At 51.2% G+C, this 16,711-nt stretch overlaps 6 protein-coding genes across 6 annotated transcripts; 2 read left to right on the plus strand and 4 right to left on the minus strand.

Moving 5' to 3' along the window:
• Positions 1-1,930: 1,930 nt before the first annotated feature.
• On the plus strand, positions 1,931-4,352 carry POX_g09237 (Catalase B; the record flags this gene model as incomplete). The annotated part of the gene is made up of 5 exons (XM_050117994.1): positions 1,931-2,221; positions 2,287-2,512; positions 2,568-2,983; positions 3,039-3,203; positions 3,258-4,352. The coding sequence occupies 5 exons, from the start codon at positions 1,931-1,933 to the stop codon at positions 4,350-4,352; spliced, it is 2,193 nt and encodes a 730-aa protein (XP_049966138.1).
• Positions 4,353-4,724: 372 nt separating this feature from the next.
• Positions 4,725-8,211, minus strand: POX_g09238 (Acid trehalase; the record flags this gene model as incomplete). Its single annotated transcript, XM_050117995.1, has 4 exons — positions 4,725-5,960; positions 6,020-6,307; positions 6,402-8,147; positions 8,200-8,211. The coding sequence occupies 4 exons, from the start codon at positions 8,209-8,211 to the stop codon at positions 4,725-4,727; spliced, it is 3,282 nt and encodes a 1,093-aa protein (XP_049966139.1).
• Positions 8,212-8,922: 711 nt separating this feature from the next.
• On the minus strand, positions 8,923-9,314 carry POX_g09239 (uncharacterized protein; the record flags this gene model as incomplete). The annotated part of the gene is made up of 2 exons (XM_050117996.1): positions 8,923-9,187; positions 9,238-9,314. The coding sequence occupies 2 exons, from the start codon at positions 9,312-9,314 to the stop codon at positions 8,923-8,925; spliced, it is 342 nt and encodes a 113-aa protein (XP_049966140.1).
• A 1,105-nt stretch (positions 9,315-10,419) lies between these two features.
• On the minus strand, positions 10,420-11,537 carry POX_g09240 (uncharacterized protein; the record flags this gene model as incomplete). Its single annotated transcript, XM_050117997.1, has 3 exons — positions 10,420-10,659; positions 10,744-11,357; positions 11,426-11,537. The coding sequence occupies 3 exons, from the start codon at positions 11,535-11,537 to the stop codon at positions 10,420-10,422; spliced, it is 966 nt and encodes a 321-aa protein (XP_049966141.1).
• Positions 11,538-12,287: 750 nt separating this feature from the next.
• Positions 12,288-13,001, minus strand: POX_g09241 (Splicing factor U2AF 23 kDa subunit; the record flags this gene model as incomplete). Its single annotated transcript, XM_050117998.1, has 1 exon — positions 12,288-13,001. The coding sequence occupies one exon, from the start codon at positions 12,999-13,001 to the stop codon at positions 12,288-12,290; it is 714 nt and encodes a 237-aa protein (XP_049966142.1).
• A 1,925-nt stretch (positions 13,002-14,926) lies between these two features.
• On the plus strand, positions 14,927-15,853 carry POX_g09242 (putative oxidoreductase; the record flags this gene model as incomplete). The annotated part of the gene is made up of 4 exons (XM_050117999.1): positions 14,927-14,966; positions 15,016-15,329; positions 15,387-15,757; positions 15,817-15,853. The coding sequence occupies 4 exons, from the start codon at positions 14,927-14,929 to the stop codon at positions 15,851-15,853; spliced, it is 762 nt and encodes a 253-aa protein (XP_049966143.1).
• Positions 15,854-16,711: the final 858 nt, after the last annotated feature.

Here is a 16,711-nt window from a genome sequence, read left to right on the forward strand (position 1 = left end):
TCTGTTGGACATTTGTACAATCTTAGACGATATAAGGTCGCAGATCCGATTGGAAGCAACTTTGAAAGGTTCAAAAGTGGCGCTCGTCGAAATGTAAGCACTAAAAAAGGAGCAAGGGTGCGATGGAAGAGCTGAAATCCCCCCAAGAGAGATGTCAGGTGATCTGGAGCTCACCACCGGCAGCAGGGATTCAAGGCTTCACATCTTTCTTCCTCCCGGCTTGACTGGACCCTCGCCGGAGATTCATTCAATTTCATGACAATGTACCACCATGCGCACTAACCTTTTTGGGTGCCGCCCATGGCTTCCAACATGGCAAGTGAGCGACAATCCAGTAGACTCGAGCTCGGCCAGTATCAAAGTCTGACTGTATCTGGAGATCTGACGGTGACCGGCGACTCCCCGGCTCAGCTCTATCACCGCACAGCTTCGCGACAGGGGATGATTTATTTTCGGCACAACTTCTGCACGTCCGGACCGTCCGGGTTCGCAATTTCCAACAGCTGACCAGCTTATTCAGTGCCACGATACAGAGCCATGAGTGGACGGCCGATACAGTGAGATGAGAGGTGTGAAGAAGACCAAATGAAGCTCCCAAGCCTGCAATGAATTCGTGTACCAGGATATCTGAGCAAGCTGGGAATAGTACCTGGCTGGAGCTCGCAACGGCATCGGGCTCCACCTGGCGTGACTCCCTACTGCTATCCACTCATGAACGTCATCCGTGCAGATCATACACTCTTGAGGTCGCCACGGAACAACTCCGGGTGGGTTCTGCGCCCCAAATAAAGGCTGAGTCAACCTCAAAATCAGTCATGGTCAGGCACTAGCCGTAGTACGTAGTAGCACTAGACAGGAGGGCCACTGGGCACTTGGCAAAGCTCGAAGGTGTTGGCGACCCTCTGAACTCCACACATGAGAGCCTGGCTGCCAAGAGCGATCATCATCTGAGGTCCCCAGTTGTGAAACCCAGATTTGTACAAAAAGTGGAGATCACAACAGCCGTCCAGAACAAATGCGATTACCAAGCACCGGGGCTCGAACACTTTGCTCGACAATCATCGAGGGTGGGAACTTGTTGGCGAGCGCACCGGGAAGAAGCAAGGTAAGTTGCGTCAACGGAAGCGCCATGCATGCTCATTCTTGCCTGGCGACACTTACTCGATTTGGAACACCACGGATTCATTCATCGTCTCCAGTCCCAGGTTTCACAGAAATAACGGGTACCGACAACGGCAATGACCGGCCGCTCGCCTCGGCGGCCGAGAAGTCAATTCTTGAAAGTGGGCTTGGCCTGTCGATCGCCCTGAGTTCACATTCGTCCATGATCACAAGGAGAAAGAGCGAATTCCAATGGGAAGCTCGACCCGCCGACAAAATGAAGAGCTCAATCGCGTCACCAACCAAAACTGGAGATTGCATGTTGCTCGGTCTGGACTGTTCGAGAAATGTAATCAATCAATTGGCTACGACGTATCCGAAAGATCTCATCATCCTCGCGATTGCCTTGATGGGAACTAGCTTATTTCCTCATCAGTCAATTGGTTCGTTCATACTCTTCACCCGCCAAATAGGACCTCCCGGCGACTAAGCCCAATGGATCCCCGTCTCCGTTCCGGCTGTCTACGCAAATGGCAAGCGCGAGGTGATCAATCTGCATGGCTTCTTGGAACAAAATCTCCAAAATCCTGCCACCTGCAACCCCATTCTCGGATTGAATTGAGTGGATTGATTGGCCCTTTCCAGGACTGCCTATCAATTCGCTCATCGTTCCCTACTGGCCCCCTCCCCGTTCCTACTATGCTTCGAAGCATATAAACAAACCTCTCTCCGGCCTGTTACATTCTCCCCAGCCCATCAATCCATAGGTGGTTATTCTTTCTGATATATCTTGTTTCCTCGTTGGCCTTTCTTGCCAAGTGGAATCACTATGCGTGCAGTCGGGTTGGTTACAGGCCTCATTGGCATTGCCAATGCTGCCTGTCCTTATATGACGGGAGAAACGGCTGGCTTGGATCGCCGTGGTGAGAAGGACGCCGCTTCGGGCACCGAAGAGTTCCTGTCCGAGTTCTACCTGAAGGATGACGAGAATGTATTCTTGACGTCCGACGTTGGTGGTCCAATTGAGGATCAAAACAGCTTGAAGGCGGGCGAACGCGGGCCCACCCTGCTCGAGGATTTCATTTTTCGACAGAAGATCCAGCGCTTTGATCACGAACGAGTATGCTTCTCACGGGATTTCCATTTCAATGAACGGAAAGAATGTGCGCTGATGACACTTCATAGGTTCCGGAGCGCGCAGTCCACGCTCGAGGAGCTGGTGCCCATGGAGTTTTCACCTCTTACGGCGATTGGTCAAACATCACTGCAGCTTCTTTCCTGTCTGCGAAAGGCAAGGAGACGCCCATGTTTGTGCGTTTCTCTACTGTTGCCGGAAGCCGAGGCAGTGCCGACACCGCTCGCGATGTACACGGCTTTGCGACCCGTTTCTACACTGATGAAGGCAATTTCGGTAAGGCGCTCGATTCACTGGATGGCCATCGATGCAAGAGACTGACTATTTGCAGACATCGTTGGCAACAACATTCCCGTCTTTTTCATCCAGGATGCCATCAAGTTCCCCGATTTGATCCACGCAGTCAAGCCTCGGGGTGACAACGAGATCCCACAGGCAGCCACTGCCCACGACTCTGCCTGGGACTTCTTCAGCCAGCAGCCCAGCTCCCTCCACACTCTCCTCTGGGCCATGGCCGGTCACGGTATCCCTCGATCTTTCCGCCACGTTGACGGATTTGGTGTGCACACTTACCGCCTTGTTACAGACAAGGGAGACACCAAATTGGTCAAATTCCATTGGAAGGGTCTTCAGGGTAAGGCCAGTCTGGTCTGGGAAGAGGCACAGCAAGTGTCCGGAAAGAACGGGGACTTCATGCGCCAGGATCTTTTCGACGCCATTGAAGCCGGCCGCTACCCGGAGTGGGAGGTATGTTTGTTGTCTTCCCTCGAACCGAGTTACGGAATACTGACAATCTTTGCAGCTCGGCGTCCAAATCATGGAAGAGGATGACCAACTCCGATTCGGATTTGATCTTCTGGATCCCACCAAGATCGTTCCCGAGGAGCTTGTCCCTGTCGTCAAGCTTGGAAAGATGACATTGAACCGCAACCCAATGAATTACTTTGCCGAGACTGAGCAAGTGATGGTAGGTTGTGACCCGAGCAAGCGTCAAAAAATCTCACTGACCAGTCGCTAATAGTTCCAACCTGGTCACATTGTTCGAGGTGTCGATTTCACCGACGACCCTCTTCTCCAAGGTCGTATCTACTCTTACCTGGACACGCAGCTCAACCGTCACGGTGGTCCCAACTTCGAGCAGATTCCCATTAACCGTCCTCGCGTTCCTATCCACAACAATAACCGCGATGGTGCTGGTCAAATGTACATTCCGCTCAACCCCAATGCTTATTCCCCCAACACTCTCAACAAGGGCTCCCCCAAGCAGGCGAACGAGACTGTTGGCAAGGGCTTCTTCACTGCGCCTGGTCGCACCTCAAGCGGCAAATTGCTCCGTGCTGTCAGCTCCACCTTTGAGGATGTCTGGTCCCAGCCACGCCTGTTCTGGAACTCGCTTGTCCCTGCCGAGCAGCAGTTTGTGGTTGACGCAATGCGCTTTGAGAACGCAAATGTGATGAGCCAAGTGGTCCGAAACAACGTCGTCATCCAGCTTAATCGTATTAGCAACGACCTCGCCAAGCGTGTGGCTGAAGCCATTGGCGTGGATGCGCCCCAGCCTGATCCCACCTACTATCATGACAACACCACTGCCAACATCGGTGCCTTTGGCCAGAAGCTGAAGAAGCTGGAGGGCCTTAAGGTTGGCGTTCTTGCCTCTGTGGCCAATGCTTCATCAATTTCTCAGGGTGCAGCTCTCCAGAGCCAGCTGAAGGATGTTGGCGTCGATGTGGTGGTCGTCGGTGAGCGTATGGCTCACGGTGTTAACCAGACCTACTCTGCGAGTGACGCGATCAACTTCGATGCAGTGATTGTTGCCGACGGTGCTGAGGGACTCTTCAGCACAAGCTCGAGCACTGTTTCGCCCAAGGCCAAGTCATCGGGCGCCACCTCGCTATACCCTGCCGGTCGCCCCATGGACATCCTCCTTGACGCTTTCCGCTTCGGTAAGCCTGTTGGATCTCTTGGACAGGGTTCCGTTGCGCTTGAGAATGCGCAGATCTCAAGCGACCGTGACGGTGTCTACGCTGCGAAGAGTGTCGATAAAGACTTTGGCGACAAGGTCAAGGAGGGACTGCGGATTTTTAAGTTCTTGGACCGGTTTGCTCTTGATGAGTAGTTTGCTGATGCCGAGAAATTGCTGCTTTTTGTTTTTGGCACACGCCGTTTTCACTAGTTTACTCTACTCGTTTGGTAAATTAGCTCTGCAATGAATAATGCTCATGTTTCATGAAATGACTGGTCCTGGCACACGCCTGTATCATGCGGTTTTTGTTTTTTTTTTCCGAATCGAGCATAGTGCTTCATATGATTAAGTCACATAAATCCAGAGAAAAGAAACAATTCAACTACATCTTCCTCATTTGTCGAAACAAATTTGTAATTACTCATTTCAAATGACTTCTCATAAAAAACAATATTATGCACTACCAGGATTCATCTATTCATCAAATCCAGCAGCACTCCCCCGAACCCGAACCCGAACCCGAATTCACACTCCTCTCCATCGACGTCCTCTAGCCTGCGCACGTGCCAATCTCGCCGCCGCCCGAGTCTCCAGCATTCGCGTTTCGCTTCTCCAGCGCACACTACTTCCATTCTGCTGCTGCGCCTGACCAATAATAGCCCACTCGGCTACCGTCGCGCCGGTACCATTCTTCGCCTTGACGTCTACTTCATCCAGGGCTTGATTGCCCACGATCAAGAGCGAGGCGTATCGCGCGACGGGGACTGCAGAGGCAAGAGTGACGTTTGTGGTGTTTCCGATTGGGATCATGATTTCGTCGAGATCGGTGACGTTGGGTTGGTAGGGTTTTGATAGGACGATGTTAGTTAGGGTGCTGATGATCTGGTAAGCATCGCTGGTGGTATTTCCTGATTGATGGTGGTTTGAAGATGAGGTGAAGGTTTGGGCGGGGTTGTCGAGAGATTTATTGTGGAAGATGATTGTGGCGTTGATGGGGGGTGCTTGAGCCCAGTCGAAGTGGAAGCCTGTGACCATTTGGCCGAGTTCTTCTTCGAGGGAAATGGTTACGGCGCTGAGATTGGCGGCGTGGCTGGGTTGCCATTTGGTGGAGGTGGCGCCGTCGTTGATGGCGATGGGGAATTGGCCTGGTTCGAAGGTATTGTTTGATTGAACAGGCTGGCATTGGATCAAGTTACCTGGAATGGTGTTGATAGCTCCAATTCGGCGGTTGGGGATGGCGACGGAGCCACCCTTGTTGGGGAGCGTGTAGGAGGTGTAGTTTGAGTTGGAACCGGAGTGGATAGTGATGGATCGGTTGGCAAAACGCTGGTCTGCCGTTTCCAGGGGCTTACTGTCGGCTCGGCTGATCACGGTGTGGGTGTTGTTGGACCAGGCAGAGATGGGCCAGCCGCGCCAGTAGAAGGTGCGATACTTCAGGTATGGAATCTGCGGTGGTAGATTGGGATCCACGTGGAGGATATCGTCGGCGATGTAACGAAGACCAAGATAGCCGAAGAGGACTACCTGGTTGGAACCGCCGTGGCCAGTCAAGAATGGGAACGCCGGATGGGTACCACCGTTGGTGGTGGCGTTGTCAATCTGTTGTTCGGACATCTGGTAGAACGGTGCTCGAGCATAGGGCTTGTAGGCGTTTTGCGCGTAGATGTAAGCGGAGCAGCCTGAAGGAGACATCTCGTTGGCAACAGCAGAGAAGATGGCCCAGGTCATGGCCGGTCCGTCGGGAGACTGTTTGTTGGCGTACTGGATGGCTGTTAGTTCGTACCGCGAGCAGCTCTTCACGATTTAATTTTAATACTCACGTAGTCCAGGTCATTTAGAGAATCCTGCTGAGTGTAGTTGGCAGAGTAGTCCAAAGGATAGGTATTCAAGACAACATCTGCCTGCTTGACGACAGCGCTGCCGTTCATAGTGGTAAATTCCAAGGTCACCCCGTTTTCACGAAGAACAAGGACGTTCTCTGCCATTTCATTCCAGGTGGAGTTTACTTCCAAGCCAAAGTCCTTGCGGAATTTGTTGGCATTGGTAAGAGTCTGTGCAATGAGCGGCATGGTGAAGCCGCCAGCATCAACGTGGTTCGCGTACTCGTCCTGTCTGCTGTCAGCATCTCTTCAATCAAAAGATAGGGAAAAAGGAAAAAGTGAAAAGGAAAGAAGATTTTAGAAAGAACAGATCTTCACTCACCGGATCAGTCATATTGGTCAATGTCCAGTGAGATCCATTTCGTTCCACGAGATTAGAGTAGACAGTGGCGACCGAGTTGTAAATCGGGAACAGTGTGCTCTTGAAAGTCTCATCGTCACCGCTGGCTACCCACTCATTGATGATAGCCAAACCGATGTCACCATTCAGGTGGTACTCATAATCCCAGCAGGGGCCGGTGGCTGTGCAATTACCGTACCGTCCACTGGTCCAGGAGTAAATAGCGGCATCAGGGTCAAAATAGGTGCTGTTCTTTGATCCAGAGTACTTGGTCTTGATGTTTTCTTTTGCCTGTGGATACAGATCCACGCGATAGTTGGTGATGCGTTGGGCAGCCTCGGGGTGAGAGGCAACCAGACCCGGCTGCATCCATACATCGGCGTCCCAGAACACCTGTCCAGCGTACGAATCCGAGGTCAATCCTCCGACGGCAATGCTGTCGCGATTCAGACTTGTGCTATTGGACATCTTCATAGCGTCCTTGCCGACGGTGTTCTGAAGTAGATAGTAGGTATTCGCGACGGCGATGACAGCAGAGTCGATAATGTAGTTGTCGTTAGGTAAAGTCCCGTTGGGGTAAGCGTACCGGTCAACAGAGTCCACCGGCATAACACTCGCCCACTCTTCAACATGGGCGCGAAGGGACTTGGCATATCCGTTCTTGGCCGCTGTCCTAGCTGCCTCTTTGGCAACAGCTTGAGGGTCCGCAAAGGCATCTGTGGAGGCTGCACCGACGAATTTGGTGACTTGAACCTTCTTGCCCTTCTTGAATGAGATTGAGGCAGTCTGCACCACAGAAGAAGAATTGCCGCTAACGTACGGCTTACTCTCGACGAGCTTGCGGGACGACAGATCCACAGCGGAGGAACTGCCAGTCATGTTGGCGTAAACGTAGGCAGTCACATTGGCGATTCCGTTGGGACGCACTGCGGAGTAAATAGCACCGTCATCTTCACCAGACTCCACAAAGTCCGTGCGGACCGCAGAGTATCCATCGAGGACATTGGCAATGGTTCCATTACTGTCCTGGGAAGCGACGATGGTCATATCCACAACGGCCTGGTTGACGTACAACTTGTTCACAAAGAGACGGTAGCTGATGTCGAAGGACCCGTACTTGTCATTTGGCGTCCACTGGTAAGCCCAAGACAGAACACCAGCCTGGAAGTCATAAGTCGAGGTGAAATTGGAAATGGTCGAGTTGTCCACGCCGGCATCCAAGTAGGTCTCATCATCGAGCTCAAGGATAATACCACTCCAATGGGGAATACCGCTGATGACACTGTCACCACCATACTGGTAGAGCCATGGGAAGTTGGAACCATTCGTGGTAGGCTGAGAGTCCCAGAATCCGCTGATCGTCGCAAAAGATTGACGGCGTGAAAAGAGCGGCCAGCCGTTGATCTCGTCGCCGCCCATGGTCGCATTGTCCATTTCAAAAAATGGACCAACGCTGGCCACGTTAATACCAAAGTAACCATTGGCTACAGAGCCTCGGGACTGGAAACGACCTTGCTCTAAGGTAGTGGTGGTCAGGAGCCAATTGTCGTCGTCCCAGGTGACACCATCAAAATCCGTCTTGTAGACGTTCCTGCTGGCGTGTGCGCCTGCGGAAAGGCCATGATCCGAATGAGACTTCAGGCATCTTTCCACGCGGCTTTCTGGACCTGTAGCATCTGCTAGTGAGCTGAGCTGCAGCGTCACTTGCAGAGCAGTCCAAATGAATGACTTTTTGAAGTGGTTAGCTTGATTTCAGATTCGAACTCACAGACCCTCTCACCTTGTACTGCATCTTGCAGTCTCCCCTCTCGGAAAGAACGATCAGACTCTAGAATATTGGAAGTTCCGTCTGCTGATGAGCTGCGAGAAAGAAATAATTGCAATGCCCTTTCTTAATAGCCAGGGACGTGGAAAGGTGGAGTGAGAAGAGAAGGGAGAGGCTTATATAAGAGCGCAAATACAATGAAGGGTTATCCCAGGCCAGTGGTTATGACGCGGGCTACACGGCAGTTGGGGCAGGTCCCGTGAGGTTCTAGGATTTCATTCGATTACGGCACGATTCTCGATGCGATCTCCGAAAATGCACATGGCCATCTGCCGTAAGAGCAACAACCTAGGGTATGTCACCTTTGGTGAGAACTTCCTGGTGTAAGTTTAATGTGGGGGACTCATCAAAGTCTACTCACCTCCAGAACCAGTCGACCTTAGGAATGCAGCGATACCAAAAACTCAATGAGAAACTCCGTGCCGTTGCGTCCGACGTCCCTGGTCCAACATGAGGCAACTTAACTACGAGCAAGCATCGCCGCAAATCATCCCCAGAATCGGAAAACGTCTGTGCCATCGCCCCGCCAAGCACAGACGAGGGAAAAATGTCGTATGCGGCTGGTCATCATTCGCGTGGATTTGAATGACACCACTTCTGCGACGACCAATAGTGTTTCGGGGGTGGGCAGAATCTCCCAGTCAAATTATGCCAGAGAAAACGCCCTCTCCGTTTGGTTCACGATCCCTCTACGCCCTCCGCACTGCCGCCTGACACTCGAGACCTGCCTCGTGTGTTTTCTTGGGCGGTGGCGTCGGAAGAACCGGCTTGAGCGGACTTTACCGCACGCCATCCCTGTGCGGGCTGAATGATCATTAGTGGATGCCCTGTGGGGAGGCTGGTCAAGGACCCGGGGGAGTGCGCTTGTGCGGTTGCCAGGCCGGGACGGGCGGCTTGCCTGTCCGTCGCCGAAGGTTCTAGGGCCGAAAAGGAGTGAGAAAGTCTAGTCAAGACCGAAGTCAGACCCTGTCACTACTGAAGGCAGTGACATACACGGCATCTTGGCACCGAGATTTGTGGCGTGGATCGGGAGGACCCATGGAACCTTGGGTGAGGGATGAGAAGACCATCTTGGAGTGTGTGGGGAAGAGAGAGTTTGGGTGAGGTGTGGGGGTTTGGTTCCGGTCGAGGAGGCTGGATGACTCTTCTGTGCAGTTCGCAGGTATAGAATACGTGTTACGGACGGCACTTCAATACCATGCAGAATGTACTCTGGACATTTAGGAATATGGATGTACGGTAGATGAAGGTGGTCTATGAAGTATCGCTGGAATCCGGGCCGCGAAGCCTACGAAATGTCCGATAATAGTCCGCAACATAAAATGACTGGCCTAAAAGGGTGGAGCTTGGAGTCACGAAAACCTACCTAATTACCTTCTTTGGAGGTGAAAGAGATCAAGGGGACAAAAGGCTCCTGGCTAGAATGAGGTAAATAGTATTCAACTATGGGGAAGAGCTTGTCTGTATGCGTGAAAACGAATGCTAGAACCATCTCTACACCACAAGTACTCTCTCTACCTTTTCGGGCGATCTAGAAGAAAAGCGCAAAACCGCCCTTGGGACAGATGCAGTGGGATCTGTGCTGACAGATACGGTCCAGCTGTCGAGACCTACGTGGACAATGAAACATGAGAAGAATTTGACAGAATGGTAATTGCTTCGCTCTATCGCCTTGACTTGACGATATAAGTCTCGTGTCGACGGATCATAAATGGCGGATCTTTCTTCATAACGGGTACACCACTACTGTCTGACACAGAGCCTGCGGGGGCCATGAAACCTGCGAAAAGAATGTCCGAGGCCAGGGCGTGTTCTGGGCCCTGGCTGAAGCAATAGCGAGCTTGACGCTCACTAGTGCCAGGCGAAGCCGCTTCAGAAGCGCTGAGTCGAGAGAGCGCCACCGGTACTTGAAGCCGATGCTTAACCATCAGGCTGCACGGGTAATTCAAGTCACTCTCCACCAGCACTCAGCAGTCACTGGACTTACATTTTTTTCGAGAGAGCGCGTGAGCTGATCTTTGGGTCCACGTCCTGATCTCGTTCCTGTGCCGTGTAGTAGAGTGGCGGCTTCATCCAGGCCACTCAAGAAGAATTCCTCACAGAGTCGCTGTTGCTGGTGTTGGTAACTTAATGACAAAATGAAGTCATTTTGCCTCTGGCTTTCTTGGGCGTCATTCAACCTTCCGCCTCGCTAGCCTCGCTTTGTGTCTGAGAGGCGACCACGGTCTGGGCTTGGGAGAGCCTGCTGTGTCGGGGCCGAGCGGTCTCCACGACGGCCTGCTCGCCCACAAAATTGGTGCCAGACCAGCGCTTTTCACAAACGGGACACTTCTCAGCCTGTTGCACGCGGAAGAAGTTGCGCACGCAGTGGTTGTGTAGTCGACCTGGACAGTCTCGGTCATCACATCGTTGTCCCTAGACTCACAGCATTAGCCTCTTTCTCTCCCTCTTTTTGCATAAGCTTACGACAGAGATCGGTCTTGCATCTGTGCAACTTACCACCGTGATGAGGTCCTTGCAAGCAGCACAGAACTTAATCCGATGCTGCATCCGCCCATTCATATCCTCATAATTGTACTCCGCAACTAGCCAAGTCCGCAGCTCCATCAGCGCTCGGGGACTAAGGCTGTAATTTCCCTTGCTGCTCTGTTCCAACCAACCCTCTTCCGTCAACGACTTCATCACAGCCTGAGCCTGTTGCATCGTCAAGTTTTGAGCAGCGCCGCCTTCAGGTTGCTGCGTGCCAACGTTTGTAGATCTCCGTCGATCGCCGCCCGCTTTGGACAAGCGCACAGCGTGTATAGAGGAAATCACCATTCCCTCGCAACGACGATTATTATTCTCTTCAAACATGTAGTCGAGAACTCGCTTCACAAATGCAATCTCGTCGGCGGTGTACGTCGTCGCAAGCTGGGTGAGAGCATCGCTGGTCGTATTGACCAGGGCATACACCAGAGTCGGTGGCGTGCTGGAGTCTTCCTGGTTCTCTTTGGGATCTTGTCGTCGTGAGGTTCTGATTTCCAGGTCGAAGATCGAAATCGCATTATTGACCATATCGACAAAATCGTTCAATGTGGATTGTGTGACCTCATCTGGATCCACAGTGCGACCCTCTATTGACGATTTTGCATATTAGCTGACATATCATCGACCGTCGAGCTTTGAAGCATGGGATTCCTACCATGTGCGGAGATAATCGCTGCGAGGACTGGCTGTGCATCTTCAAAAGTCATGGTTGATCGGGCCATGAAGGCCTGGAGAAAGGCACGATGTCGATCATCATAAGAATCCATTTTGGTGACAAGAGCAGTCTGCTCAGGCCTTGTTGAGAAAGCGAGTGTTTGTACAAGTCTATCTGACACTCAAGCTCTCGATTGTCAAAAAGAGGAGTGGAACGCGATTTGACGCGCCGCGTGTGGGGTGCCAAGACTATCGAACAAAGGGAAGCGTAGGGGCGGAGAGGAGCATATTGCAGCGGATACTCAAACTACCCTGGCCGCCGACTGTCGAAACGCCCCAGCTTTGATAATTATTCTCATTGAGGGCTAACCATACAGATCATATTCCTGTAACTAGATCCAGACGTGAATCTTTGGGCATGTGTCCGCCTTTTCTGAAATATAATGCAATGACCTTTTGGCTACTCCGTCTCCAATAGGTATCATATTGGGTGGCGTATTTATCGAGTACCACAATTGTACACTGTTTGAGGCGATGCACACGCTACAAAAGTGAGGAAACTTAAGCTTGAAGATTCGTAAGAGGACAAACAATAACTTGACGCCGAAGACCACACAAAGTATAGTCTCGGGTCAAATTCTATGACGAGCGGACGTGATATCTGGTAGTTGAATAACCTTAGATTACAAATTGCGAACCCAGCAAAGTACATGGCGAACACCCAGCCCGATTCAGACCACACGCAGCTTCTTTTGCATGGAAACCTTGCCCAACGCCGATGGTATGAAGACAGAAAGATGGCGGACCTGATATTTCAATGGAAGAACAGAGAGCACACAAAACCCCGAGGCAGGATGCGGCATTTAGTATCTCCGTCGGGTTGGCTCGGGACTCGGGCTGCGGCTGACGCTGCGTGCGTCGCGACCGCGCTCCTTGAGCCACTTCTTTGTGCTCAATCGCAATTCTCGGTCCAACTCGGGACTGGGATCTTTGCGATGGATGAAGTTGCAGAACCCTCCGCGGACGCACCCTTCACCACTATTCAGTCGGCAACACGCTTCCCGGAAATCCGTCACTGGTGAAAGTTCACAATATATCGGTCGCGCAGCGTACCACCGAGAATTCAGCGTATCGCACGCAGCTTGTGCGTCTTCTTCGTACTTGAATCGTGCGTAAACGTTGCCGATCAGGTCTGTAGTCAAGAATGGGGAGAAACGATCAGACATTGTACCCTCGAGCAAAGAAAGCAGACAAGATTTGAATGGGCAGAACTTACGGTCATTGTTGTTGTCGCATACTACCAACTCCTCCAGTTCGCCGTACTTGCACATCTCGCACCAGACGTCCTCGTAGAATGCATCAAAGTGATTCTGGAGCTGGCTGGGGTTCATCTTGGTCTTGGGGTCGTAGGCAGGGTTCTGATACATATTGGGCATCAAGATTGTTTGCGAGTATGAAGGCTTGACATGCTTGCGCGAGCATCGATCGCCGTGGCGACATGCGCCGATCTTGTAATAGAAGGAGCAGTTGACCTTGTCCTGCTCGGTACCGAAAATGGAGGCGAGATAATTGGCCATGGCGGGCTTGTATTCGAAGATTCGAGTGCCGAGAAGTGAGTGTTTGTATTCAAAGGGTGAGCGATGCTCTGTCGTTCGCGCTGAAGGAGAATGGAGAAGCGGTCGCGCGCGAGATTGAAAAGGAAGGCCAACTGGGTGGAGATATCGGATGCCTGAAGTTTCTGGAGAGCTCCCGCTGGGACTGTGGCATGGCTGACTAAATCAGACAGCTCCGTCCATGTCTCGACGGGCACTCATCAACTGGTCAACGGTCGGCCATCATCGGGTATTTGATTATTCCGAGGCGGGATCAATAACTGTGACTTGAGGCAATGAATCTTGTACTAAGCATCGTAATTCAGGTGATAATCTTGGGTTTTTTAACATGGTCTGAGTATCATGGACAAGTAGTAGGTATATTGCTGGTGTGAAGTTTTAACGTTGGTCTGTCTATTTCTATTTAATGTTACTGGGATGGGTGCCGTCCCCAGCTCCAATGATTGGAGGTGGTGGTGCCCATACCTATATATTGCTGGCGCACCCTCTTCGGGCTGCACCCGCGGGTCCGAATTTGACTGGAGCTGGTTCAGTCCCGTCTCAACTCCAGGAGGCATATAAACAGACAGATAAACCTGATTAATTGACGCATGAGTTATATTCAAGACTCGGTTATTTAACAAGTCGTGAAAAACATAAGCGTGCACATTGTTATGCCAGAACTTAAACCCATGAACGAATCGATTCCATGGCTCGTCTGTTTCTACTCAATGATGGGCCGGAAAAACAACTTCAGCCGTAGACCTGCTATTAGGTACCCAATTCCATCCGGCAGATCTCGGACATTCCATACATTAGTAACTCCGAACAAACGCAGAACTCTGTCACTTCAGCTTCAGTTTGCACTATCACCTCAAACCACATGCCCGAGTACCGGGGTTGACACTCGAAAAATTGGATGAACATGGTCACCAGGCTCGCGGTCTTGCATCTTGAATACATTGGAGTATGGGCCGAGAAACTATTAAGAACCTATAGATTAGGGCTGAAATTTTGCTGGGATTACTCTGTATTAGAGACCTGAATATCCTACCTTCCCATGCCCTGCCGGATAAACCATGCTTGGATAGATACTATCTCACACTCGACTTCTTACCCAGTCACATCTAGGTTCTAGAGAACCCAAGAGCCTCAAGAATTCTGAGCACATGAATCTGTTAATATCGAATCGGCAGGGGTTGCCAATGCATGATCATTATCCACAGGCATATTAGGTGAAAGTTTGATGACGAATACCTAGGATAGATAAACAGCCCACTCTGCTTGTTGATGGTAGTCACAAGTGCTTCGAGTAGCGGCGACCACACAGAGTCAGTGTATGTAGGCCCACTTGCCTGAGCCCAGGTTGTCAGAAATGGCCAACATACACATAAACATAGCCTTTCAGCCAACGTGGTCGTGTAGTGGTGAGACAGCGTTTTTCTATGTGGGTTGTTGATCATGTTTGACTGTGCGATACCTAGTGGAGCGACAATAGCATGACGTCTGCCGAACTGGAGTGTGTCGTGCCTGGCCAGACGGGTGCGCGAATGCAGGTCTGGCACCCTGGAGATTATTAAGCCCCGCGCCACGAGGCGGCGGGGTCCAGGATAGGTGGACGGAACTGTTGCATTCTGCAGCAGCTCTGGAATTGAATTCTGTTGAAGCCACCCGCAGATAAACAAAACTACTAAAGCACCTCACTTTACTTTTTGATCAGGTAAGTACCTATGACCCTCTGGCAGCCATGCAACGCCCAAACTCGCAGATGTCCATGTCAACTTTCTCCCCACCGGGGGAAGCTGCTCTTCCCTGTGAGATCTCGGAGGAGCACAACTTAATAGCAACCTGAGATTGTTACTTATGCGGGCAATGAAATGGTGATCGCTGATTGCACTCGCAGGTACACCATGTCAGCAAAGACGATCATCGTCACAGGCGCCTCTCGCGGTCAGGTACCCCGATTGTACTTCTCGACTCAGAACTGACGATTCCATAGGCATCGGTCTTGCCATTGCCAAGTTTCTCCTCTCTGCTCCACAAGGACACAATGTGGTCGTCGTGGCTCGCAGTCTGGAGCCGCTCCAGAAACTGAAAGACCAGTACAGCAAGCAGGTCGAAGTGGTCAATGGCGATCTGGCAGATTTTTCACTCGCCCAAAAGGCTGTCGATGCTGCAATCAATTCCTTCGGCCAGCTTGATGGAATGGTGCTCAATCATGGCATTCTCGGCCAGGTGGGCAAGATTGCCAATGCCAACGTGGACCAGTGGAAGAAAGACTTTGATGTCAACTTCTTCAGCCTGGTGGCTTTCGTACGTCCACGCTAAATTGACCGTTTAAATGAAACTTCAGCATTGACTTGTCTACAGACCAAGGCAGCTCTCCCAGCACTTCGCAAGTCCAAGGGAAAGATCATTTTCACCTCCTCAGGTGCTGCGGTGTCCGGATATCGCGGATGGGGTCTTTATGGAGCATCCAAGGCCGCCATGAACCACTTCGCTCTGAGCTTGGGAAGCGAGGAACCCGATGTGGTTTCGGTGGCCGTCCGGCCGGGCATGGTCGACACCGAGATGCAGCGCGAGCTTCGTGAAGATCACGTGTCGAACTTGGATGCCGAGATGCATTCAAAGTTCTTCGGCGCGCACAAGGAGGGCAAGCTGGTGAAGCCCGAGCAACCTGGGCACGTTATGGCCAAACTTGTGCTCGATGCGCCTCAAGATCTTAGTGGCCGTTTCCTCTCGTACGTGTTGCTCATAATCTACAGAAACTTGGCAAAATGCTAACACCAACGCTACGCAGATGGAACGACAAGGAACTCGACGCCTTCCAGGAATAGGATTGTATTGTGAAGAATTACTCATTATAAAATTTCTTTCGACAATGTCACTATACAGCAATCAGTATGAATGCCACGAAATGTCCATGAGTGAAAATTCCGAGAACAGATAAAGTGTAATCAGCCGAAAGATGAAAAGCAGGTACATTTTATAAGCATCAGGTGCAGCGCACCTTCATACTTAGCATGGAATGTAGGATGTTCATCATACAAAAAGAGTGTGCAATTATAATTCCAAAGTGATTCGTACCTAACACGTAAACTCAAGTGGTGTGGACCGAAACGAACGGTGCGATAGACGTTTATGCGAACCGAGAAAAAAAATCCGTCTCTGGACCTTTTGTGGATACCTGCTGAGCTTGAAGAAAGTCAGTTGTGAATTCTTCGTGGGTAATCATGTAAATAAGAACAATGATTTGAATTGATATCAGTTCGTCCGTTTGGCTAGGACAGTGTAATCACCACGGTTTGGTATGATAGGGGCGACAACGATGTTCATCATGTAGAAAGAAGTGAAGGGAAATTTCGTCAAAGACACTTACCAGGATAATTTGGCCCCGAGAGTGAATTGACATCAGAATTCTCTCTCGGGGAAGTTCCCAGGTCGACCTGAGAGGATGAAGAGATGAAGGGAAGAAGAGACATTTCAACGATGAAAAAAATTGAAAATAAATGTGAGCAGGGGCGGTGAGAATCTGCCGGCAGGAAAATATGGGCCCCGGGTTGCGCGCCTCGGGGACCTTTTAATGCTCCAGTCGCCCCACGTTAAGATCCCAAAGAAAAAAGAGTCGCGTCTGCTTCTGGTAATTACCTGGTCGCCAATTATATTGCCTGTTCGTCCCTCTGAGCACTCAACAC

The sequence above is a fragment of the Penicillium oxalicum genome, chromosome VII (genome assembly GCF_001723175.1).
Source record: "Penicillium oxalicum strain HP7-1 chromosome VII, whole genome shotgun sequence".
NCBI classification, from domain to species: Eukaryota; Fungi; Ascomycota; class Eurotiomycetes; order Eurotiales; family Aspergillaceae; genus Penicillium; species Penicillium oxalicum.